General features: G+C 33.3%; 3 protein-coding genes across 9 annotated transcripts; all 3 read left to right on the top strand.

Moving 5' to 3' along the window:
- Positions 1-1,809: 1,809 nt before the first annotated feature.
- Positions 1,810-4,294, top strand: LOC112747831 (calcineurin B-like protein 1). The gene is made up of 8 exons (XM_025796036.3): positions 1,810-2,081; positions 2,575-2,709; positions 2,920-3,002; positions 3,103-3,162; positions 3,248-3,356; positions 3,459-3,511; positions 3,763-3,843; positions 3,980-4,294. Exons 2-8 carry the CDS (start codon positions 2,628-2,630, stop codon positions 4,157-4,159), a joined length of 648 nt encoding a protein of 215 aa, XP_025651821.1. The 5' UTR covers positions 1,810-2,081; positions 2,575-2,627; the 3' UTR covers positions 4,160-4,294.
- A 5,212-nt stretch (positions 4,295-9,506) lies between these two features.
- Positions 9,507-14,528, top strand: LOC112747836 (NAD-capped RNA hydrolase DXO1-like). 2 transcript variants are annotated; one of them, XR_011872738.1, is made up of 13 exons: positions 9,507-9,998; positions 10,870-11,126; positions 11,481-11,546; positions 11,653-11,731; positions 11,881-11,963; positions 12,067-12,090; positions 12,241-12,365; positions 12,651-12,867; positions 12,971-13,024; positions 13,129-13,175; positions 13,408-13,621; positions 13,786-13,849; positions 14,010-14,169. XR_011872738.1 is itself a non-coding variant. In XM_025796040.2 (13 exons), the coding sequence occupies exons 1-13, from the start codon at positions 9,623-9,625 to the stop codon at positions 14,111-14,113; spliced, it is 1,581 nt and encodes a 526-aa protein (XP_025651825.1). In that variant the 5' UTR covers positions 9,507-9,622; the 3' UTR covers positions 14,114-14,528. The 2 variants fall into 2 exon arrangements, 1 of the variants encoding a protein (XP_025651825.1); XM_025796040.2 differs by having other exon boundaries at positions 13,408-13,492; positions 14,010-14,528.
- Positions 14,529-21,426: 6,898 nt separating this feature from the next.
- Positions 21,427-24,442, top strand: LOC112747841 (putative casein kinase II subunit beta-4). 6 transcript variants are annotated; one of them, XM_025796045.3, is made up of 4 exons: positions 21,427-22,731; positions 22,817-22,926; positions 23,131-23,296; positions 23,920-24,442. In XM_025796045.3, exons 1-4 carry the CDS (start codon positions 22,332-22,334, stop codon positions 24,048-24,050), a joined length of 807 nt encoding a protein of 268 aa, XP_025651830.1. In that variant the 5' UTR covers positions 21,427-22,331; the 3' UTR covers positions 24,051-24,442. The 6 variants fall into 6 exon arrangements, with proteins under 6 accessions (XP_025651830.1, XP_025651834.1, XP_025651831.1 ...); XM_025796049.3 differs by having other exon boundaries at positions 23,131-23,293; positions 23,900-24,442; XM_025796046.3 differs by having other exon boundaries at positions 23,131-23,293.
- Positions 24,443-26,087: the final 1,645 nt, after the last annotated feature.

The following is a 26,087-nucleotide window of genomic DNA, read 5'->3' on the forward strand; positions in this document are numbered from 1 at the left end:
TAAGGGACTGCCCTTACATCAGAGACACATGGGAAAGAAGCATTGATAGCACCTTGCAAAGTAACTTCTTCAGCCAGGATCTTCAAAGCTGGATGGAGGAGAATCTGAACTTGGTAGCTCGAAAATTTAATGGGATCTCTTGGCCCATGTACTTCATCACTGTGTGCAACACTGCATGGAGAAATAGGAATGATTTGATATTCAATTATGAAAACAGCCCTGATAATAGTATTGACTACTCAGCGCAGATCCTAGCCAAAAGATACGAAGATGTTATATCTCTAACTGAAGCCAGTAAGAAAACTCTCACTTCCACTAGAGTGCATCACATTGGCTGGGAGTTACCAGATGAAGGTAGATACAAGCTCAACACGGATGGCTCCTTCTCTTCAGTCTCCAAAAGTGGTACTTGTGGAGGCTTAATCCGAGACTCCCACGGTCGATTTATAGCTGGTTTTTGGATGAATATTGGGAACACTTCCATAACCAAAGCGGAGCTTTGGGGAATCTACATAGGTCTGAAGCTTGCTTCGAAGCTCAACATCCAGAATCTGATTGTTGAAACGGACTCGAAATGCGCTCTGCAACTCCTCCATAATCACCCTGCCCAGCGGCATTCAGCTTCCTCTATTATCCGTGCAATTAGGGAGTTACTAGCCAAACCTGGTCACTTTCTAATTAGACACATCTTCCGAGAAGCGAATTTTTCAGCGGACACTCTGGCTAAGCACGCCCAAAGAGTTTCTCGCGGCCTCCATTGTTGCAACCATGCGCCAGCTTTCATTGCCCTGCAATTAAAAGCGGATAGAAGAGGGATAGCTTTCCCTAGAGGCTTTTCTTCTTAGTGTTTTTGTTTTTTGGGCCTGTGGCCCCGTTTCCTCATCAAAAAAAAATAGTAAAATAATTTAGAACTTATTATCCGTGTTAATTAAGAGATAGAGAATATATTATGTAACAATTAAATTATAAATAATATTTAAGGGTGTCCATGGATCGGATTATATCTGCAGATTTGCGGTAAATATCCGCATCCGATTCGAAAATTGTGGATACAATCCGATCCACAAATTGATCGGATCGGATAGGATTCGATCTGCACTATTTGCGGATCGGATCGCGGATATCTGCTCTACATCCGCGTATCCGATCTGCGGATTCGCAGATCCGCACAATAATAATTAAAAATAAATAAATATATATGTTTGGTATTATATTTACTTGTTTGTATGTTTTAGTTAGTAATTATTATTCATATATTGTATTATTTGATTTTGTTATTCAGAAATAGTTTGATTAAAAATATTTTAGAAATAAATAAGTTTAAAAGTATAAAAGAAATATTTTTCTTGAATTTTTTTACGTAGAAATATAATTAAAAAGAGAAGGTTTAATTATGCGGATATATCCGATATCCGATCCGATCTGTACATTTGCGGATCGGATCGGATCGGATCTGACACTAAAAAGCGCAGATATCATATCCGATCCAATCCGATGAAAATTGTGCAGATCGGATCAAATTTTCGGCCATATCCGATCCGCGGACATCCCTAATAATATTAATATCATGACGGTTTAGTTAATAATAGTCTTCGTTTATAAACTCAGAATTAGGTCAGATTATTACTAATCATATATACAATAAATATTGAATTATTCTCATTTTGAGTAACGAATTAAATTAAGCTCATTTTGAGTAATGGATGAGGACTATATTTCTCACATGCTTTTGGATTTGTTATTTATTATTCTCACGTGCTTTTGAATTTGTTATTTACTTTTTTATATTTCCTTTTGTTCCTCGCATGTTTTGTTGTTCCTAGTGGGGGTAGTTGTAAACTTGTAATTGGGAAACCCTCTGAGGTGTGTTTTCATTCCAAATCTGAACTGGGAACGGTGTAAAGGAACAACCAAATTTGGGGTGTCCAAACATAGTACAACACTAGAATATTCCCAGCTTAGCACTTCTTGTTCATGTAACCAAAATAACAAACATCAAAGCCCTAATTCCTCTCTCTCTATAAAATTTCAACAAATTCTTCCACGCAAATTTGTGCTTGCGCCACAACAATTTCCAATTTGTGAGTCTCTCTCTTTTCAATGTTGAATAATAATCATTCATGTGCATGCATGCAATTGTACACTAGCATTGCTATGGTTTAATTTGATTTATATGTTAGGAGAATTATTTTTCTAGTTTTTGCACCCATTTTCCATGACTTGATTCATTAATAGGTTAACGATGAATGTTTCAAGGTTAAGTTATAATTTATATACATCATTATTAGTTATCCGAAAGTTCAAATGCGCTCAATTTTGTTTTTTTAGAATTAGCAGATTTAATCGCTAATTAGGGGCTACCAGTTGCATCACGTGAAATTGTGTTCTTTAATCTTCTGAATGATTAAACATTTTGAATAATTAGGGCAAAACTACCTCCCAATTTGCATGCAATTTTTTGAATGATGAGTTGTATGTTACTAACTAATATAGTTCGGTGAATTTGTTTAGATTTTTTTCTTTTTTATTTTTGTTCCTGCATTTAAAATTTTCTGGATTCGTCATTGGTAACAGGTAAAACTGTGGCATCTTGCTTCGGCGCATTTTCCCTCTTTAATTTACAAAAAATGGGTTGTTTTTGCTCCAAAGTAAGTAAACAAATTGCCGTGGAAGAAGAAGATCCAATGAGTCTTTCGAAGCAAACAGTTTGTAAGTTTATCAATCATAGCTTTGTTTACCTTAATTTTTATTTTAATAATTTAATAATAGGTGCTAATTATTTTCTGAGTCCTACTCTGTTAATTAGATGCACAAAGCAAAAAGATTACCACTTAATTTATTTGTCATGGAGATTGTTCTATTTCTCTGGCTTGCTCATGTAAACTTAAATTACATTTTATTTCTTATTTATTTTTTCAGTTAGTGTTAGTGAGGTTGAAGCACTGTTTGAGCTTTTTAAACGTATTAGTGGATCTGTCATTGATGATGGACTAATAAGCAAGGTTATTTTCATTTCAATTGTATATTAATTAATTTTTCCCTCTTTAAATTATTATTAGGTCTTGTTGGGTTAATAAATATGTAGTGTTGTTTTCTTTGCAGGAAGAATTTATATTGGCGATTTTCAATAATAAGGAAAAAGACAATCTCTTTGCAAGTCGAGTATGTATTTATTATTTAATTAAATATGAGCACAATTTTTAATAAGCGCCTTATGATTAGAATTAATATTAGAATTTGTATGCAGATCTTTGATTTATTTGATGTAAAGAAGAAAGGAGTTATCGACTTTGGCGATTTTGTTCGAGCACTCAATGTTTTCCACCCACATACACCTCAAAAAGTCAAGATAGATTGTAAGTTTATAATATAATTAAAATATTAATATAATGATATGTGATATATGTTATGGCTTTAATTAATAATCACTAATATTGATTTGGGATTTTTTCTTGCAGTTTCATTTAGACTCTACGATTTGGACAAATCAGGTTTTATAGAGCGCCATGAGGTAAAGGAGATTCTAACGATTTTTTCATAAGGTGAAAATTCAGGTGTAGTCAACTTCACGTGAAGTTAATAGTTAAAAGACGTTAAATAGTTTGACTGATTTAACTAAATTTTCATCTAACGATTTTTAATTATTAATTTTACGTGACTGCATCTGAGTTTCCACTTTCTCATAATCATCATAAGCATTTAACAGTTTTCATTTTGCTTAATTTATGAGCAATTTGATTATTTTTGTGTGATTTGTGATAGGTAAAGGAAATGATACTTGCACTTCTCACTGAATCTGAAATGAAGCTACCGGATGAGATGATAGAAACAATTATAAACAAGGTGAGTGTAATAATTTGTATAGATTTTTTTATTTTTATTTGTTTTGTGGTAAAATTTTCTTTTGAAAATTAATGATCAGATTCTAATTTTTTTAGTTGTAAAATTTCTGATAAAATAATATATATTTTTTTACTAGACTTTCTTGGCGGCAGACCCAAACCAAGATGGGAAAATAGACGAGAATGAATGGGAGGCTTTTGTTACAAAAAATCCATCATTGCTGAAAATAATGACATTACCATACCTGAGTGACATAACAACAACATTCCCAAGTTTCGTATTTCACTCTAAGGTTGATGACAACGTTGGTGCTTGACGAGACAAAGCACACAATTTTGGTTATGCAATTTGTTGATTAAAGCGGCATTTTATTTTTAATTTTTCATACTAAAAGTATGAGAGTGATTTTAACATAACAAGCGTTTATTAATATAATGATTGATTATAGGTAGCCTTTCCCAGTATATTATTGTCATTTGCGAGTCATATTTCTCAATTTTCATTGCTCATTGTCTAAGAGAAATTGAACCTGCTTATTAGTATTAAAGAATGTTAACGTAATTAAAAATACTGAAGAATTAAGTGCAATTTCATTTAATCTTAATAAAGTTTCATTATTTTGTATTATTAAATCATCCCACACTGCTGAATAGAGGATTTTTTTTAAATAAAAAAATAAATATTTTAATTATGAAAATAGGTAATTTAGAGAGTTTTTACCAATTTTCATAATATGCCTTATCTCGTTTACGATATTAATGTTTTATATTAGCATGTATTTCGTTTACTGTATAAACGAGATACGTGGAGTTCGTTTTGTGCACAGGTGATACGGAGACCTGAATTTGTGTCTTATCTCATTTATAGTTTATACTGTAAATAAGATACGCTTATATTTATTTTATTTATTATATGAACTAGATAAGACATGTTATGAAGATCGATAAAAACTTTTTAAATTATTTATTTTTGTAATTAAAACATTTATTTATTTATTTAAAAAAATTCCTGAATAAATCAAACATTAATTAGTTTGTTAAGGGTTGAAAAAATGACATAAAATAAATAAGTTTTTCCTTAGTTTAGAACTAACATGAAATTTTTCATTCTAAAATAACATGAGTCCTTTTTCTCTTCAAATTTAGATTAGGCCCAAATAAAAATAAATGTATATTAGAATATGTACTCCTTAACCAATTTAAGTTAATTGACCAACTAGTTTATTTGTTTATTTAAACAAGTGTTAAAAATTAAAATTAAATTTATGTATATAGTAATTTATTGGTTATTAAATAAAATTTCGGCAAGAAAAAAAATATATTCTACCATGCATAAAGAAGAGAATATATTTTTTTGTTTTCTCAAGCATCTAATGCCAAATTAGGGGTGCACAGACCCGGCCCGGTCCGAAGGCCCAACTCGGTCCCGAACATTTTAGAGACTAATTTGGTGTGATTTCATCGGGTTTAGGGTCGGGTACGAATCTCAAAAATATACCCTGTCATTATTTCGGGTCGGGTCCGGGCCATAGCTCGGGTCACCCGAAGTCGGCCCGGTGGCCTGGTCATCATACACAATTAATATTTTGTGTTATTAGTGATGGATCATGACTATTCTTATGTGGAATTTAAGTATTGTAAACCTTAATATTTTGTGTTATTAGTCATTATAAGACTATAAGTTAATGTTTTATGTTTAGAATGCATAAGACTTTAGACTAATACATAAGATTGTGTTATTTGTATTGATTTAAATATTTGGTATTATTAGACAATATTAGTATTGATTGTGGTTATGCTTTAATTTTGAAGAAGGGTTGATTCTTGTTATATTTTTCTAAGTGAATTTTACCATATTAACTAATGGTTGGAGTCTTGGAAATTTGGATATTTTTACATGCTAGCTTACAAGAAGGTATCAACGTAATGTAATGTTAACGGTCCGGTTTTTACCCGGTATAATTGTGGCCCGAAAGTGTATTGGTTTCATCGGGTCTAGGGTCGGGTTTGGGTCTAATAAATAGACCCGATGTATATTTCGGGTCGAGTTTGGGTCACATCAAATCCGGCTTCACCCGGTTCATGTGCACCCCTATGCCAAATGGTGGGGCTTCTTGCCGTGTATTATTCTTATTCACTTAAGGTATCTGACCATAAGATGTTTTTGTGCCCAAAGTGTATTCAAACTTCGAATCTCAGTTATTAAAAGATCAAATCATGAATTGTCACGCCCAGTCACCCAGGTGCTTCAAAGAAGAGTATTTGCATTGTTTTTTTTGGTTTAGGATTTTTTTTATGATATCTCTCGAGTCCTGCAAACCTAAATTAATTTATCGCAAATCTAAATTTTGTTTAAGAATATTTTTTTTTTGGTGAACAACCAAGAGAAAAAACAAAAGAGCAGAAAAGAAAAAGAAAAGAAATCAAGTTCTTAACAGCAAGAGAGGACAAACTATCTCTGGAGGTTGGTGTCAAAAGTGAACCTCATCAGCTCCGCTACCTCCAAATCCTATCTTTGCTAACCAATCTGCCACGACATTAGCTTCTCTCAAGATAAGTTCAAAATAAATATCCCAATCCCTTCTTAACTTCAACTCAAAGATCAGTTGTATCACTTCTTTTTCAAGATGTCAGAGTGAAACTTGCCAACCAGTCACTAGCTCAAAAGCTGCTGTGCAATCTGTCTCACAGACAATAAGCTTAAGACCCGCCTTCCAAGCCCAAGTCAAACCTTTCCATATACTCCACAACTCCATCTTGATGACACTAGATCTAAAGAAATTTCCTGAGCATCCCATTACCCATTGACTGGAGCTATTGCGAATTACTCACCCAAAACCAGCACAATCATCCCCCAAGTTCACACTCCCATCACAATTTAACTTTCAAGCACCAGGTTTTGGCGGAGACCAAGACAGAGATTTTAGTCCCTGGACGCAACACACTCGATTCTGATTTGTATATTCAAAATCCACTATCTACCTGCGAGCCTTATATGTAATTAACCCAGGAGATCCAAAAACTCCCTGAAAATTATCAATATTTCTGTCTTGCCAAATTGACCATATTATAGCTGCAAATTTAGAACAACCTTCATTGAGGAGGTCATGCTTGAACCAATCATGTACCTCGTGAGAGGCAAAGAAACTCACATCAGAAAAACCTAGAGAAACCCAAACTGATCGCACCACTCCACAATTCCGAAAACAATGAAGAATTGTCTCCGAAAGTTGATTGCAACGTGTACATAAGGATGAGGAGGAGAGATGTCGCCGAAAACGTAGATATTGAGTTGGTACAGCATCATGAAGGTAAAGCCACATTAGGAGCCTCAACTTTTCAGGGACCTGCGCCTTCCAAAGCCAAAGCCAATTGATATTCCTATCCCAATTCAACTTATTCTGAATTAACTATAGACTAAACCACCAAAAGTAACTATAAAAGATTGATTCACTGACAAGAGTAACCATGGAAGATCATAACTCCTTAGATACCCACAATTGATTTGTTCCGTTTGTCAAAAATAGCCAAACACCACATTTTTCAACCTTTGTGGGTATGTTAACATTTCTCTCCGTGTGGTCTGATGGAGCAATCATCACATCTTGATTAGCAACACCACATTCATGCTCATTGAGTCTTCTAATCAAACACCTTGTCAAACTTTGCCATCCCCGTCAATTTCATCAATCCAAACAAAATAATTTTAATCTCAACTCTACAGAAGTCAAAAAATCAAAATATCAGAGATGCAGAGGAACCCTATACTTGTCTAATTATCATAAATAATATTCTATACCTTCGAAAAGGGACAACGAATGAACCATCTTTTAGAATTAGTAACTGTTAAAAATTATAACAAGACAACATACTCATCACAGTGACATCTTTCATGCGTAATTTTCTTCTTCTTCATCTTTGAATGTGAAGATCCTAAAAAAACTTGCTTTCTTCACTTGTAGTTACTTCTCTCCTTGACATTGCTCAAATTCTATGAGAATAAATTAATTCAAGAACTAGGGTTCTTCACTTATAGTTACCTTGGATGATTGTGCTCGGGATAATTTTATCCTGCAAAAAATGGGTTCCAACTAAAAAGAATGAAGAATTAGGGTTCAAATTGACTCTAAATGATACTAAATACACGTATGCCTACTAATACGTGTTATCGTCAAAGTAAACAGTCCACGTATGCCACTCTACTAAAGCTACATCAGACTTGGCTATTTTTTACCAACGAAGCAAATCAATTGTGGGTATTTGAGGAGTAATGATCTTTTATGGTTACTTTTGTCAGCCAATCAATCTTTCATGGTTATTTTTGGTAGTTTAGTCTTAACTATAAATATCCTTGTTTAGCAGAGTAAAGAGTGTGCTCCCAACTCCAACCCAAATCATGACTAGAAGTCGAAATATGTACTAAACTAAGAATGTCTTCTCCTAAGTCCCTAGGAATAAAAGAGTAAATCCTCTCCAAATGCCAAACTTATCACGGTAAACATCTTCAATGGTCAAAGCAGCCTCACAGATATCAAAAAATTCAACCCTCGCTCCTACTGGCGCAGAGTGCAACCAAGAGTCAAATAAAATTTTTTTAGAATGGGTTAACTACCAAAAATGTCCCCGAATTATTCAAACGCCGACAGAAATGCACCCGAATTTTACTATCGATAAAAATACCTTTAAATAATTTAAAAACATAACAACAATACCCAACTGAAAATATATATTTTCAAAAAATATCTTCGAGATTGAATTTTGATGTGATTTTTTACAAGAATAATTAAAAAATGAGATATTATTATTCTTAAAATTTGATAATTTTTTCTAAGTATATATTTTTTTGTGATTTTTTAAAAGTATTATTAGTTATTAACAAAAAAATTACAAAAAAATATATACTCAACAAAAAATTACCAAATTTTAAGGATATTAATATCTCATTTTTTTAATCATACTGGCAAAAAATTGTATCAAAATTCAATCTCTAATATATAGTTTTGAGAAATACATATTTAATGTTAGATAATCTTGTAAAAAAACTAACATTAAATATGTATATCTCAAAAAAATACACTAGAGATAGAATTTTGATGCAATTTTTTGCAAGCATAATTAGAAAAATAAGATATTATTATTCTTAAAATTTGGTTATTTTTTTAAGTATATATTATTTTATGATTTTTTTAAAAATATTATTGGTTATTAACAAAAATAATTATAAAAAAATTATATACTTAACAAAAAATTACTAATTTTTATGTATAATAATATATTATTTTTATAATCATGCTTGCAAAAAATTACATCAAAATTTAATTTTTAAGGTATTTTTTGAAAATATATATTTATTATTGGGTATTGTTGTTGTGTTTTTAAATTATTTAAAGGTATTTTTGTTGATAGTAAAATTCGGATGTATTTTTGTCAGTGTTTGAATAATTTGAAGACGTTTTTAGTGGTTAACCCTCTTAGAATTGTTTAAAAGTTTGTATTAATTAATAAATTATTGCATTTATAAAATCAAATCTAAATTTTAACACTTTGTTTAATTATATACGGGTGAATTGACCACTTCACTAGCCCAATTATCAAGAGAAAAGTTATTTTGCGAAGAAAGGCATTATCTTAATGGGCTAGGCCCGTCACTTATGGCCCATATGACAAGACAAAAATAAAACAGAAAAAAGTTGCAATGACCAAATTATACAACGCTGTGTGAACACTGAAAAAAAGACAGATGAGAACTCAGAAGCTATAGTTAAAAAAAAAAAAAAGAAATGGATTTCTCGGAGAAGGACCTGTTCGGCGAAGATTCCGACAACGAACAAGATGGGACCCGCTCAACGTCGCCGTCGTCGTCCTCTTCTTCTTCCGCTTCATCCTCATCCTCGTCCTCTGCCTCTACCTCCAACGGCACTGAAGGTGAAGGCGGCGGCGGCGCCAACTCGACCTCCTCCGGCAGCAGAACGGCAAGCAGCGGCGCCGCCGCTGGAGACGACGATGACGAAAACGGCGATGAGGTGGAGCAAAGTAACAAGGCTTCTTACGCTAATTATAACGATCATGATGATGAGTATGAAGATAAAGATCTGTTTGGCTCTGACAATGAAGATTATTGTAAAACCCTTGTCAAAAGCCCTTACCCTATTCCCGGTATAATTCTCTCTGTTTTCGTTATTTATTTATTTATTTTTATTTTACTTACTTTTAAAGTTTATGTTGCTCAATTGTTCTTCATGTGTTGCTTAACTATCGCTACTATCTTATTATATCCCTTTTGATGGGAGAAAAAAGAAAATGAGCATATAAATTATAATTCCAAGTGAGAAATATAATTTTGACGATTCAGAAATGTTTTGTGTTGGGACTTTGGAGTGTAACTTCATTTGCTTCAACTCGAAGGCACTTTAGGGTTCTCATCCTAACAATTACAGCATCTGAAAAATTGTTAAAGTGGATTACAGAACTTGGCATTATTGAATTGTTTCCTTAATTTGTTTTAATGGTGAAGTGGGGGCAATCTAAAGAAAATAATCTAGCTAGACTTCTAGTGAGGGATTAGCTGATCCTTGGGTGCAACAATTGGGAAAAGAAGAAAGTTCTTGTTAATGATTATGGATTATTTCTAGCAACTGATCCCCCCCCCCTAAGGAAAGGTGGAGATTTAGCTTTTATGGTGCAAGCTAAGACCTTTTCCTTTTCTCACCCCTTCCCCTTTCCTTTAGCTCCACCAGAGAACATAGAATGACTGAATGAGGGGGAAAGATAGCACAACTTAGCACTTATAAGAGAAAAAGGAAAAAAAAAAAACCACAAAAATATAGTTATTTACCACTACATATAGAAGTCCTTGGGAGTGCACATAAGACTAAACTTCTTGAGTAACATCAATATTGCCTTGAGGATTTCATATAAACAGTTGATATGAAAATTCTGTAAATTATCTTAAAATTGTAAAAAGTTAAGCCAGCTATTAATTCCTTGTTTTTGTACTGATTTTGCTTTGTTTGGTTTCCTCTGGCAGTGTTGCCTGCCATTCGCAACACGAACAATCAGGGTAGAGGGGGTTTTGGTGGCCGCGGTCGTGGTCGCTGGCAGCCTGGGCATCAGAATGATAGAGGCGCCGGCCTTCTTCCTCGTCCTGGACCATATCCCCAGAGGCAAAATTTTGGGTATGGAAACAGGTTTTCCAATGGTCGCCACGATGAACGGTTTGTCTCTGAAATGAAGCTGTCTAAGAGCGAAGAAACTCTGTCAAGAAAGTGCATTGCTTTTCAGGAGGTAGAGAAATGCCAACGTTTTCCTATATTTCACCGCAGTTGCATTGAACAATTTAATGGTTGATTTGCTTAGTGATCGAGCATATCATTATTGAGATAATTTTTTTAAGCTCAATTTTAGATTTTCTCACAATGTTGAAAGTGGTGAGGAAAGAAAAGAAAAATGAAGTTTGTTTGGTAAAACTGTAAAAGACAGCAAGATCATAATACAGTTTTGAGTCTTGATCAGGTTCGATTTAATACTGAAGTCAATATCTTGTTTCTTTATCTCTAACGACATTAGTTTGGTATAATTGTATGAATTTCCCTTTCTTGATGTACATTTCTGAATATTTTTTTCCTTATTTTTTTATAGCCTTGTGAAATTGCCTGTTATAGTCGTGTAGAAGGTGGACAAGTATTTTTCGATGATCGTAGCGTGGTGAGCCATCTGTTGCTCTTCTGTTTGATTCTTTCCATTTGACTGAATGTGCAATAGGTTGTGATGATATTATGCTAATGAGTACTTTCTTTTCCTGTTTATTTAGAGGCTTTTTAAGCGTCTTATCTCTGAAGATGTTGGGGCTGATTTGAATGAAGGTTATGATACATTCATTCCCAAACAAGGTGCGTGATTTATCTGTAAATTTAACCTCTGGTTTGCGATTTTGAAAGTAATAATTTCGAATGCTACTCTGAAGATTTGTTCCTGAAAAGTATGTATGCTTCTGTTTATGTTAGTTATCCTTTTTCTTTTGCTTTTATTCCTTAAGCAGACTTAGGGTCAGAAGGCTTCGGTGACCTTCTTGCTTGCATTAGAGACAAAGGTATCCAACTTCAAAACAACATTCATTTTGTGGTATGTTGTATGTTTTCTCGTAATCTTTTTGTTTATAGCCAAATTAATTGCTGAATTCAGAAGGTTAGCTGTTAATCTTCATGTTCATTTTCATTCTTTGCAGACGTTCCGCAACAATCTTAACAAGGTATTTATTCATTTTGAATTATTTTGCTTCTAGTCAGAGTATTGCTATATCATTATTTGGAAATTGGTGAGCTAACTGGTAATAACCTTGTGAGTTTTCAACGTTAGCTGAGTACTTGACGATCTAATGAGCTAGCTAATGTCTTTGCAGATTATGGCTACAGCATATATCCGACATGAGCCTTGGGAAATGGGGGTGCACAAAAGGAATGGTGTTGTCTATCTTGATGTACATAAACTACCAGAAAGACCACAAAGTGATTTAGATCGCAGGAGGTACAGGGCTTACATATTTATATTTTACTAAGCTTGGCCGTGTAAATTTAATTTTGAATTGCAATGGAGAAAGACTAAGGCCCATATACAATAAAGACATGATTATTTAGCTCAGGGGAAATGGAAAGGATCTTGGTCAAGGGAAGCATTGATCTCGAAATGACTGTAATGGCATGCATTCATAGCCCACTATTATTTTCTGTCTACTTTATCTGATTAGAAAGATCTAATTACTTTGAATTTTTCATTGCACAAGCGTTAAGTTTTATATGTTTTGGCAATTAGATGTTATTGGGGATATTGTTTTGAGAGCCTTGCCACTGAAGATCCTACTAGAGATGATGGAGAGGGGATACATCATGTCAATGCCAATGTTGAATTTTGTACTGTGATTAAGACAAAATTAGGGGCCCACCGGATCTTGATGGGTGCTGAGATGGATTGCTGTGATTCGACTGATGAGGGAAAGAATTTTTATGTGGAGCTAAAGACAAGTCGCGAGGTTGGCTACCCTGTGTTTAACTTCAATCACAGCTTCTGTTCTCCTTTTTAAGTACTATTTGTGTTGGCTTCACAACATGAATCTATCATTTCTATTGATGCAGTTGGAATATCATACTGAGGAAAAATATGAGAGAGAGAAATTGTTAAAATTTTGGGTATGTCTCCTATATGTCCTGAATTTTTATGCGGTCATCAGTTGATCTCCATGTTTAAGAAATTCATGTGTCCTATGGACTCAAGAAAGTCTTGTTGCTTGCAGATTCAATCATTCCTGGCAGGTGTTCCGTATATTGTCATAGGATTTAGGTAATTAATTATTGTATTCATATAATTACAGTCTTAATCTCTCTTAATAGTTAAGACTAAAACGTTGTGCTGGAAAGTAACTCATTTTAAGTACAACTGATGAAATGGATGTTACCTAATGTAAACATGAACTGTGCTATGTTTCTTTGCATGCTTGACTAACGAAAATTCAACTTGGAAGTGATCGATGCCTTCTTTCATCTTAATTTAACATATTGTAGCTGTGATACAGGGATGATTCTGGTCGTCTTGTTCGGACAGAAAGACTTAGAACCAAAGATATTACACAGAGAGTAAAAATGAAGAACTACTGGCAGGTACATTTTGGCTGCCGTTAGATGCATAGTTGGATATGGATTTCTGAGTTGTAGTAAACTCCTGGCAGTGACATTTGTATCTAGGAATCTAGCATTTTCCAGATGTTGATTTTCTTCTCAGACATCAAGGCACATTTTAGCAAACTTTGTTTTTGTACATGCAATCGACTCTTCATAGAAAATTAAGAATGATTTAATCATCTCAAGAGAGCGCAAAAATCATAATCAGCTTATAAAAAATGTTGAATAGGACTTCACCTCCCCTCATTATTAATTTTTTTTTTGCTTGGCAGGGGGGAGTCTGCTTGGCTTTTGCTGACGAGGTATTATGCTGGCTGTATGGAACCGTTAAAGAAAGTGAGTATTATTAGACCCTTCATGTTTAGGGTGTTGCGCAAACATAAAAGAAATGATGTTTGTAAATCTTCTACCAACTTTCTTTCAATTCATAAAGCAGTTATAAAGGACAAACTTCTTCCAATGCCAGTTTCTAATGTGTTAATTTTCATTGTTTCAGATGCAGATTATATATTGCAGTTTGCTCCACCCTTCAACCGTTTGGAGCTTTTGCAGGCTCAGTCTTGTCCAGATGCAATTACTAGTCATCTGGATTTGTTGTGAACAATTTGAGACCTTACAGTGATCATCATATACACAATTCATTATACAGAAGAAAAGGGGAACCTCAACTTTGGAATTTCCCCCAGTTCATGAACCTTTTGGGTTAGGGGTATACTATGTGAATGCTGAGAATTGCATTCCATCTTTAGATAGCAATTCGAGAAAAGACATTATGCTGGCCTTGACTCACTGGGAAAATAGTTTCAGATTTCATTATTTCCAACTGGTTACTCCATATTTTCAATAACTTTCTTTCGAAAACTTTAAAAATCTTTTAACTTGTTGGAAACAGAAAGACTTGACTTACAATAATTAGGATATTGGGAAAGCATTTTCTTATGCACTTTATATTAAGAACACTACTTGAATGGGGAAAACGTTGTTTTGAAGGAGGTAATAGAACCAAATTTGTCGATGTATCATTGTAGAAAATTTAAATTAAAGTTCTATGCTCCATTTATGGTCCAAGTGACATTGAATGCTAGGGCTTTAGCATTTTTAGTAGGAAGAGAAATTGGAGAGTTATCTAGGTTAAGTTAAATACAAGATAAATGAAAGAAAAGGATGTTGGTTATACATCGTTTGTATTTTCTTTATTTAGCCTATGAAATATGGAATTGATGTTTAAAATTAGGTCTAACGGCTTTCCTAGTTGCTGCCAACCTTAATGTATACACTATTATCCGAAATTTATAAGATATCTTATCATCTGTAGCCTGATATTTAGATAAAAATCTCAAGGGATCTCCAAACTTCCAAAGTCCAAACTTTTCCATATTCCTCATGACTTCTCAAAATAAAAAATTGTAACAGTACCCTTACTCGTATATTAGTGTTTTTGAATATGCATATATTGAGTTAAATTTTAATTTGGCTTCTGAAATTCGTTCTGATACTTAGAATGACCTCCACAATTTCGTTGGTCTTAATTAAAACTTCCAAATTTATAATTGACTCCAGTTTGTCTCTGCGATCATCTCTGTCACCGAAATGCTGATCTAGTGTAATTGCATGATACGGTGGACACTACTTAAATGACGGCGCATTGGTTTCGCGCGCAAACCCTTTGGAAACCACGTAGTGTAAGGGGTTTCTTTGGCAACTTATGATCGTCATAGTGGAAAGAAAGAGAGTTTTAACCCACAAAAAACTGAAACGACGTGGTTTCCAAAAGATTTGGGCGTGAAACCAATGCGCCGTTGTTTAAGTAGTGTCCACCGTTTCATGCAATTACATCAAATCAGCATTCTAGTGACGGAGATGATCGCAGGAGCAAATTGGAGCCACAACTGCAAATTTAGGAGTTCTAATTGGGGCCAACAAAATTGTGGAGGTATTCTGAGTATCGAACTAAATTTCAGGAGTCAAATTGAGATTTAACTCGCATATATTCATTGATCATCTCCATACTAAACGCGAATAGTGCTCAGCAATCGGTGTCCCCTTCCTCTACTTAGAATCATCACGCGGGGAACTCTGAGCTTGTCTTTCTTCTTATTATGTTACTATTCGGAATTTGGAATCCACATTACAAATTCGTCTCTTCTTTTCATCTTACCCACTCCACTTGGTAAATGCGGTGTAGCATGCAGTGATGGCATGTTTCATTTGGCAATGCCACCTGATGTATTTTGATCAATGGTTATCGTGGTCATTACCAGCGCATGTTCCAAACATGATGGAGATCTAGTGTTGAATCATCCTATGTTGTCGATTTAGAGAGAAATTAAGACCATCTCGAGTAGGGAACTCATCCCAATTCGTATTTATAGTCTATCTGTCATAAAATGTAACTCCATACCAGCTTTTGCGTCATAAACAGTAAATAGGAACTCAAAGCATCTCTCTCTTCTCCATTAAGAATAACTAATTTTAGTCTCTGTTGTGGTCTCTCTTAATTAATTAAATAAAATACTTAAAATTAATATAATTAATTTTTTTAATAAAATTATTTAAATTTATAAATTTAAAAATAATTCACTATTAAAAGATATTAATATTAAATAAATTTATATATAACAATAATACACAATATATAATTCGAGATTACACTAATTTGTAAAATTACTTAATACAAAGAAAAACATAATTAAACTCTATAGTTGACGACAAACATTGTGAAATTGCCATATGTGTTCAATCAAGTCCTCTTTCAATTGTTTATGCTGCTGCCTATTTCGAAGTTGGGCATTTCTTTGAAGAAATTGATGGTATGGTGCAAATTGCAAAATCTTCTTCTCCCAACTGAGGTTGTGATAAGCCATTTTCGACATCATCATACTCTAAACCTTAAGCAAAATTTCCTGCATAAGTATCTCTTTTATCCTCAACAACCATATTATGCAATATAATACAAGCTCTCATTATGTTGGCAAGTTTCTTCTTTTCCCAAAAGCGAGCTGGACCACGTATAATTGCAAAGCATGCTTGCAACACTCCGAATGCTCGCTCCACATCTTTTCTTTGCCCTTCTTGGTATTGTGCAAATAACTTGCGTTTCTCCCCTTGTGGCTTTGAGATTGATTTGACAAATGTGACTCATTCAGGATAAATACTGTCTGTTAAATAGTATCTCATAGTATAATTATTACTATTAATAGTATAATTTACCTCCAGAGCACGATCATTTAGAATATCATCGAATATTGGAGAACGATCTAACACGTTGATATCGTTATTTGAACCAGAAACTCCAAAGAACGCATGCCATATCCAAAGGTCTGAAGATGCTACAACCTCAAGTACTATGATTGCAACCCCACGATAACCACTCATGTACATACCTTTTTCACGTCTTTGGACAATTTTTTCATTGCCAATGCATGCAGTCAATGCTACCCAACATGCCAAGAAAGCCATGACCCTCCGCCATTTGTAGTAGGCGTCGTACATCATTTGGATTTGATTTTCACAAGTATTCATCTTCGAACACCAAAATGACATCTTCAACAAATTTTTCCAAGCATTCAATTGTAGTGCTCTCGCCTATGCGCACATAATCATCAACTGCTACGCCATATGCTAACATCTGTATCGCAGCGGTACATTTTTGGAGTGGTGACAAGCCTCTTCTTCCAATTGCATCAACCCTGTGTTGGAAATACGGATAAACGTTTGAGAGACCGTCTACTATCCGAAGAAACATATGTCTTCTCATTCGAAATCTCCGTCGAAAAATGTCAGCATTATATACCGGTTCATTTGCAAAGTAATCTTAGAAAAAGCGATCATGTCTTGCTTTTCAATCTCTGTTGATCCATCTACGAGGAGTTAGGATAGAGTTTCTATCGATATCTTCTTCTTCTGAATCTTTGAGTAAACACTCATCGATCCAATTATCTATGAGTGTGTTATCTTGTCGTCTTCTTTTGCCATACAAAACCTCATTAAACATATCATCAAAATTTCTAGCCGTATTTAGAAATGTAATTTTTAATTCTCTTTGGAGGTGAGAAGCAAGAGTTGAAGTGGAGTTGCAGAGTCATTGATAGTTGATATTTATAAGTATGTCTGCAATAAGTACCTACTCCTCAACGGCTAGTTTTACAACGGCTACTTAACGAGTAGTTTTGCAACGGCTATTTAACGGCAAGTTTTTTTTGTCTAAATTTAAAACAGCTAGTTTTACAGGTCACTTTCATGAACAATAACAGCACAATAATATTGACTAATTTGAAAAGTTACATCAGAAATAAATAAAACAGACTACATCACATACTAGTAATAAGCACAAAAATAAGAACATACTACATAACTCTACGAATTCAAGGAACCATTAAGTAAACCACTTAGCGATTATTTTCTCACATGCAATCTCATGAAGAGCTCGTCGTTTTTCACTCATTGTAAACATGTCAGCATTAAGTATTTGCCTATCCATTTTCCTTTCTCTTTCCTTAGCCATCCTTTCCATTTTTCTTTCTTTTGCATTTATCTCCATTTCTTTAATATACTTCTGAGTTTATAATTCTTGTTCTTTAATTGCCGCTTGAGCTTGTAATTCTTATTCTTTCATTGCCGCTTGAATTTATAACTCTTTCTCTTTTATTGCCATAATCTTTGCTCTACGTTTCCTATCCTCTTCTCTTTCTTTTTCCCTATTCATTAGTTCCTTTTCTCTAACATTCTTAATATCTTCCATGAGAGATAATTTTTTAACAACAAATAATTTTTTTTCGCTAAAATCTTCAAATATTTGTGCTTTTTCCTTACCTTTTCGCTTGCTCTTTTTTTTATCCTTGTGGGCGAACGGGAGAGTCCACACCAGATTCGTTAGCCAACGGTGTTTCTGGGTTTGATGAGGATGAGTATGCTCCAGTTGCACTAACATTGGTTCTCTTTGAGCCGCCACTCTGTGTAGGTAGCTGGCTTCTCCATTTTTATTCCAACCGAAGCATGTTCCAATGCTTCTCAAAAGTGAATTTTTGACCATAATTTGTGGAATAAAGTTTATAGGCCAACTCCTTTATATCATCAGCGTTTGAACCACTCCTAATGTTTCGACTAGCTTGATCATAGCAATTAGCAAATTGTGCAATAGCCTTGTTGATCTTATACCATCGTTTCTTACATGCAACTACCCCCTTGTCATGTCGGAGCGAAATTCTACACAGTAGCTATAAATTCGACTCCAAAATGTTTTCCCCTTTTGATCGATACCAACTATAGGGTCAGTTGAAACATTTAACCATGCACTGATCAGCATCTCATCCTCTTTTCAATGCCAATATTGAATAGGAGTCTGAGAGGTCGATAGCGTGTAATCCACGAGAGTTGACAAAATCTAAATATTCTAAATTTAGACTAGATTGTATAGGAGTCTGAAAGGATGGGTTAGAAGAGCCACCAACACCAGATGAGTTACGTCTTGATGCACTGAATTGAGTTAGAAACGACAAGGAAGTTGGAGTAACATTTTCGATAGAGGGGTTAAATATGGATGAAAATGGAAAATATGGTGTTTGTGAATTTTGATTTTGCAGTTGGAATATAGGAAATTGATTATTATAAGGAGTTTAAAAATTGAAATTAGAAAGATTTTGTGGATTTGGATTTTGAAATGTATTCGGTAGTGTGAAGTTTTGATTTGGAACTTGAGAGTTTGAGGTTTGAGATTGTTGGATATTTGGAATTTGAGAAAAATTTTGTAAGTAATTGAAGAAAGAGTTGCGTTAGTTTGGATCCATTTTTTCGAACAAAAAAAAAATATTATCAGATCTTTGATTTCATAAACTTGGAAGAAAATGAAGAAGAGTAGTAGAAAGTGTGAGAATAGAAGTGAATCTAAGTGGTATATATAGAATAACAAAATATTAATTTATTAATAATAACGGTAATATGGTAACGACTAGTTTTCAATGACTAATTCTGCAACGGCTAATTTTGCAATGGCTAATTTTAATAATGTGGTTAGTATTTTAAATTTTAAAATTTAAAATAATCAACCCAACCAACAATTATTTTGTAAGGTGTAAAATTAAATTTATTTTTTAACATAAATAATATTCAATATTAATTATGACATAAATAATTAATATAAATTATTAATTAAATAAAAATTTAATTATTTAATCTAATTAATTATTATAATTATTAATAAATTAATTATGATTTAATTATTATTTAAATAATTAATATAAATTATTAATTAAATAAAAATATAATTATTTAATATAATTAATTAAATTTTTATATAATTATTTATTTAAATAATAACTTGTCATTCGCTATCCCAAGTCTCCATTAAGAGAGATTCATTTCTATTAAAAATTGTATGAGGACCTACTCCATCTCTCTCCAACGATTGGAGACTCAATTTATCAGAAAAAATAAAAAAGGAATTCAGTGTTGGTGTTGCTCTAAGGGTACATTTGGTTTTTGTTTTTATTTTCAGCATTTTTTATTTTTAAAATTTTATAAAAAAAATAAAAACAATAAAAAAAATTTTATTTTTTATTTTTTTATAAAATTCAAAAAATAGAAAATACTGAAAACAAAAACACGAATCAAATACACCCTAAAAATGTTGCTAGTTTCTTTCATTCTTATGAACTCTTTGACTTTATTGTACTACTATGTGCTTTCCACAAGTGCTCAAACAGTCAAACATTAACCTTTAAATTAAATATTGCAGAGATTTGCATGTGAATTGTGTCATATTTAACTAATTAGATGAGATCTCCATATTTGTGTTTGAGAATATAGATAACTTATACCAATCTTTGGTGTTAGTGTCATGATGAGTTAGTTACCACAAAAATGTCACCCAAAGGTCAACAACAAGAGATCTAACTACAAGATTTCATAATCACCTCATCTTCTTCGCCTTCTATAAGATCTTGTCCATTACCTACACTGCTACACATACTTGACTCTCCTACCACATTGATTGGCATTGCTACATTGAATAAAGAGAAATATTAGAAAATTATTAAAATTTATTATTTTTAGTTAATAATATTTAAAAGTATAGATTATAATTTAAAAATATATTATTGGATTGTTAAAAAAAATATTAGATTAATAACTAAAAATACTTAAAAAAATAATAAATTCTGTTGGTAATTTAAGATATGCATTTTTTATTTTTTATATTAGATTGATAATGGTATTTTTTTTGGATTATAGATTACTAAGGTGTTAATTCTAAAGGAAAGTATGAGGAGCCAATGGAATATCTGTACAATGTGTATAATGGAGGTTTATGGAGTATTAGAGATATAATCATTAGTGTTACCTTTTTTCATCAGTTAAAACTTTTGGAATGAGTGGTATCATGACATAGTATTAGAGCGCTAGATTCAAAAGGTCAATAGTTCGATTTTTGGTGAACCCCAAAATTAGTTTAATTTTTTGGGAAGATGTTTATTATTCCTAGTACTCGGATGATTATTCTAAATAGTATGAGAGATGTTCATTTTATAACTCAATACACATTGTACAAATAATCCGTGTTCATTTTATAACTCAATACACATTGTACAAATAATCCGTTATGTCTCTAGTGGGATCCTAATTTTAAATATAACACTATTTAATTTAGGTTTAGGATACAGAAATTGAACCTTCTAATTTTTGAGAGGTATAAAAATCAAATTATCAAACTCTCTGATTTTAAAAAGTATAAAAATCAAACCCTCTTTTTGCTCAAATCAAATTTTCTGATTTCCATTTCAAAAAAAAAATCAGAATAATTTCTATACCTTCTATAATTTTAAAAATACTAAAAATCATAATAAAATATATCAACCATCTCATGTCTACTAAAAAAAAAATTTAGCCTCAATATATACTTTCAATAAAGAGAGATAGATGGTCCTTATCCTTATTATTATTAGGACAACAAATCAGAGAGGAAAGATGGCTTAGTTGTAACCTTGTAGGTGGGTCGTAACTTCATTTTACGCAAATGTATTTTTTTTAAAGGTGGATTTTTTTTCAACTTTGGGCATGTTTAAGATTTTTAGTTTTTTACGTAAACAATCAATTATTTCAGTGTCAATATCATAAATGATTTATTAAATATTCAATCACAAATACTTCTTTAAAAACAAACCGGTTTTTGTCTCGTTCAAATTATTGAAGTTCAGGTATTATCCATAGTTCAAACTTCAAAGACCTTAATTGTTAGCAAGGTGTTATTATCAGATCCTTCGCCGTTCGAAATTGTTGGAAGCATGATAAGCGAGACACGTGGACTACAGTCCCACTCAAATATGTTTATCAGAATAAAATATATCGAATAATTTTTAATTAATTAACATTTACATTTTTTATTTAAAAAAATTAATTACTTAATATTATTCGCTAATCACCAATCACATGCTACCAATTTACAAAAGAGAAGATAGAAGAATTAAAGGAGTGCGAAGTGTGAGAAGTGAGAACCCCGATTTATCCATCCCCAATAAATGAAACGTAAACACATTCCAAAATTAAATATCTGATTATTCTGTGTAGCCAGAAGAGAAGAGAAGAGTGCAGTTTGTCTTTGTGGCGCACACTGTTTATTCTCTCTGCTATTGCGCTCTCTCTCTCTCCACTCTCTGGCTAGCTACTACTACTTCTTCTTCTACCTACCCAAACCCTAGTTTACTGAAATTGAGCTTCATGATTCGGTAGACAAAGAAAATAAACTAAAGGAAGAGGTATTGGTTTATCACTATTAATAATAGCAATAGTGATAATAATAATAATTATTCTTGTTGTTATTATTATTATGTACGGTAACAGAGTGGCGGACGGTGCGGGCGTTGATCGCAGGAAGCGAATCAACGACGTTCTCGACAAGCACTTGCACCGATCCTCACCCTCCACTTCAACCTCCGCCTCTACTAGGCCTATCAAGGCCCAAATCCAGGCCCAAATCCAAGCCAACAACTCCGACGCCACACTCGAGGAATCGGAAACCGACACCGGGGGATCGGACGTTAGCGCCTCCGACGACGGGGAAGACACCTCGTGGATCGCGTGGTTCTGCAGCCTCAGAGGGAACGAGTTCTTTTGCGAGGTCGATGATGATTACATTCAGGACGATTTTAACCTTTGTGGTTTGAGCAGCCAAGTTCCTTATTACGATTATGCCCTTGACTTGATTCTTGACGTTGACTCCTCCCACGGTAACTAACTGTAACTCACGCCTTCTCTTCTGATGTTGAATCATATTTTGCATTTGGTTTGTTTGATTCATACTTAAATGTATAGGAGACATCTTTACAGAAGAACAAAATGAGTTGATTGAATCCGCCGCGGAGATGCTTTATGGTCTCATTCATGCCCGCTACATTTTAACAGGCAGAGGAATGGCTGCCATGGTATGATTCTTATTTCTTGTTCTAATTTATCTTGAGCTTCACCATGAGATATCCAACTGTTTTAACTGTGAAAGATGCATTGACTATCCAGTTAGTTTAAATCTTTTTGTGGTTATAAATGGTAGTTTACTCTTAGCTGGAATTGAAGTTAGTAATGGTAATTGATCAAGTTCATTGGATTATGTTCTGTTATGTCATGTGCAGCTGGACAAGTACAAGAATTATGACTTTGGTAGGTGTCCAAGAGTTTACTGCTCAGGGCAACCGTGCCTTCCGGTGGGTCAGTCCGACATCCCTAGGTCGAGCACTGTAAAGATATATTGCCCCAGGTGTGAAGACATTTACTACCCGCGATCCAAGTATCAAGGTAGTATCCTTTTGTAGTTTCAAGTCTTGTGTTGGTGTTGAGCTCCTAGTTGCCAAGCTCTGTTTTTTATCTCCCACGCATGTGTCTGTTGATTCATATTTTGGCTTTTAGGAATTTCCAATTCCACATGTTTTTAAATTTACTTTATGTTCTTCTTTATTAACCAACAAGAAAGAAGGCATAAAGAGATGATAACCAATGCATGAATGAAGTTAGATGACAATAAAAGCAGCAAAACCTTTCCGTACCTGGTGTGAACAATTATAAGGAATTTTAGAAACACTTATGTCTATCAATGAATGTATTAAAGTGTGAATTCCAAACGTCTAACACCTCATAGGGTTTCAAGTTCATGATCTCATTTTCAGGCATGAAATTAGCACCAATGCAATGCACCAATATCTCAATGTGCTGTTTGATATTATGCTTCCTATATACAAAGATACTTGGTATAACATACCACTGAATCATACAGGGGACGGGGTTTTAATCCATGGATATTTTCTTTTTTAACTTTGGAATGATTGCATGTTATTTCATATTTCATTATTTTGCACATATTTTTTGGTTCAATTATACGATGAACACTATAACCTGTACCCGAAGTTCCTTAACTGCATCTCTAGATATCGACGGAGCTTATTTTGGAACTACATTTCCTAACCTCTTCCTGATGACTTATGGTCATCTGAAGCCACAAAAGCCATCACAGAGCTATGTTCCAAGAGTTTTTGGTTTTAAAGTTCACAAGCCATGATGAAGAATTGAAGATGGATGAAATTTCAAAGCTTGCAAACAAAAGTACGAGACGCCACATGCCTTGTTTTGCTTGCTGTCTCTGTTGTACTCCTCCTAGATTTCCAAATTAATACAATCTACATCACACTGTATTATTTATTTAGGAACATGTTGTAAAGTATATGCAGGCATGATTCGCAAGGCAATTAGTGTTCAATTTTGCTGTCAGCTTTGAATTCAGCGAGCTTTTGCAGACATTTTAATAGGTTATTTGGTTAGGTACGAAAATGCAACTATAATGGCATTACTTTTGTTTATTATAATTCCTTTATGGACTATGTACACACTAGAAAGGAAGTGGTGGAATTCCTTGTAGTTCATTATTAAGAATTGAATATGGGTTTTCCTTTATTGACTGTACAAGAAGGATGGGTTTCCTTTTCTGGTGACTAGACGAAGGCATGTGTTGTAGCCATGGGCGAGGGAGTTTGAGATAAGAGGGGAAAAATGTTATTGCCACACTTTTGGACAGGAACAGTTAATATGATAAGAGAGTATAATTATATTGAGTAAAGTACCGATCCAGTTCCTTTTTTTTTCTCCGAATGACAACGTGTCTTCTGATAAAATAAACAATCTACTTCAGTTTCCGTCTTTGATCTCTGCCAGACAATGCGATTTTTCTGTTAGTACTACTATCATCTGATAATAGACGTTGCTGACATGTTATGTTAACAAGCTGAGTTAGATGTCAAGTGCCAACATAAAATGAATAGAGACTTATTTGTTCTTAAATATAAATTGGTCAAGAATTTGTTGTTTGTCTATATTCATTCAAATAAAATGATGTTGTTTTAACATCAAATTGGTCAAGAGATTTATTTATATATTTGGTTACAATTCAGTTATATATTTAGGTACAATTCATTTAATCCTGTATTTGCTATTTCATCTTTATTGGTTTTATACGAGAAAAAAGAGTATAAATGCAAAGGTGTCCAAAATATTATGAAATATTGAATATCTAAACTTGTCTAAAGAAATTGGAGAAGAACTGAGAATGGTGAAATGGTGGTTACAGCTGGCTTCATAAGTGGTGTTGTATTATATTACCTCTTCCTGAAAATTTCTTAGAGGTTAAGGGTTGTGTGTGTGTGTGTGTAGTGCAAGCTGAATCGTTATATCAGTGTTAAGAGATGTACTTTATTGTTCCATATTGCATAGTTTGGTTTATGTATTGAGTTGAGAAAAGAACAAGGTAATAAGGACATGGAGAACTGAAAGATGGATATGCTGTGTCCTATATTAGGGCATTTGAGAGACATGGAAGATAGATGAAACCGATAGGGACAGCAAGGAGCAGCAAATGTTGGATAAGAACTAAGTAAAGGCCACCTACTGCAGTGCTATTACAGACTGGAGGCTTAGCTACTTTTGAGTTTTGAGTTTTATACCGCCTATGACAATAATTATACAACAAAAAGAAGACAATCAAATAGCTAATTAGGTACTTTGCAAAGTTGGATTTTCGTCCTTGCTAAGCTGGAGATATTGGGGTATATGGCACTTGGCACAATTGAATCACCTTGTGTTCTAGAAGATTCTTATCGTCAATGTGAGGTTACTTTGAAGACTGATTTGCAAGTATTTTTGTCCAAAGATCATACACGCATGCATTTATAATTGAGAAACAAAAATGGGACATATATTGACCCTATTTGAATTAGAAATTACAAATGTGAATAAATTATTTTTATTTATAAAAATATAGAATATTGATTCATAAATGAATAGAATTAGTTTCACACTTGCAAAAAAATGTTTTCAACAAAGATATTCATACGTTAATTTTATTTATAGATAAATTTTAGTATTTTAAAATTTTATGGATAAAATCAGTAATTTATTTATTTTTTGTAAATACAAAATTAATTTGTTTGATTATACAGTTTCTAATTACTTTTAAAATTTCAGTGAGGGGGTTAATAACAATTTTGGCCATGTATTTTTATTTTTTACTAAGAAACACGTATTGCAAAGCATGAGTAAAAGAAAT

The sequence above is a fragment of the Arachis hypogaea genome, chromosome 15 (genome assembly GCF_003086295.3).
Source record: "Arachis hypogaea cultivar Tifrunner chromosome 15, arahy.Tifrunner.gnm2.J5K5, whole genome shotgun sequence".
NCBI classification, from domain to species: Eukaryota; Viridiplantae; Streptophyta; class Magnoliopsida; order Fabales; family Fabaceae; genus Arachis; species Arachis hypogaea.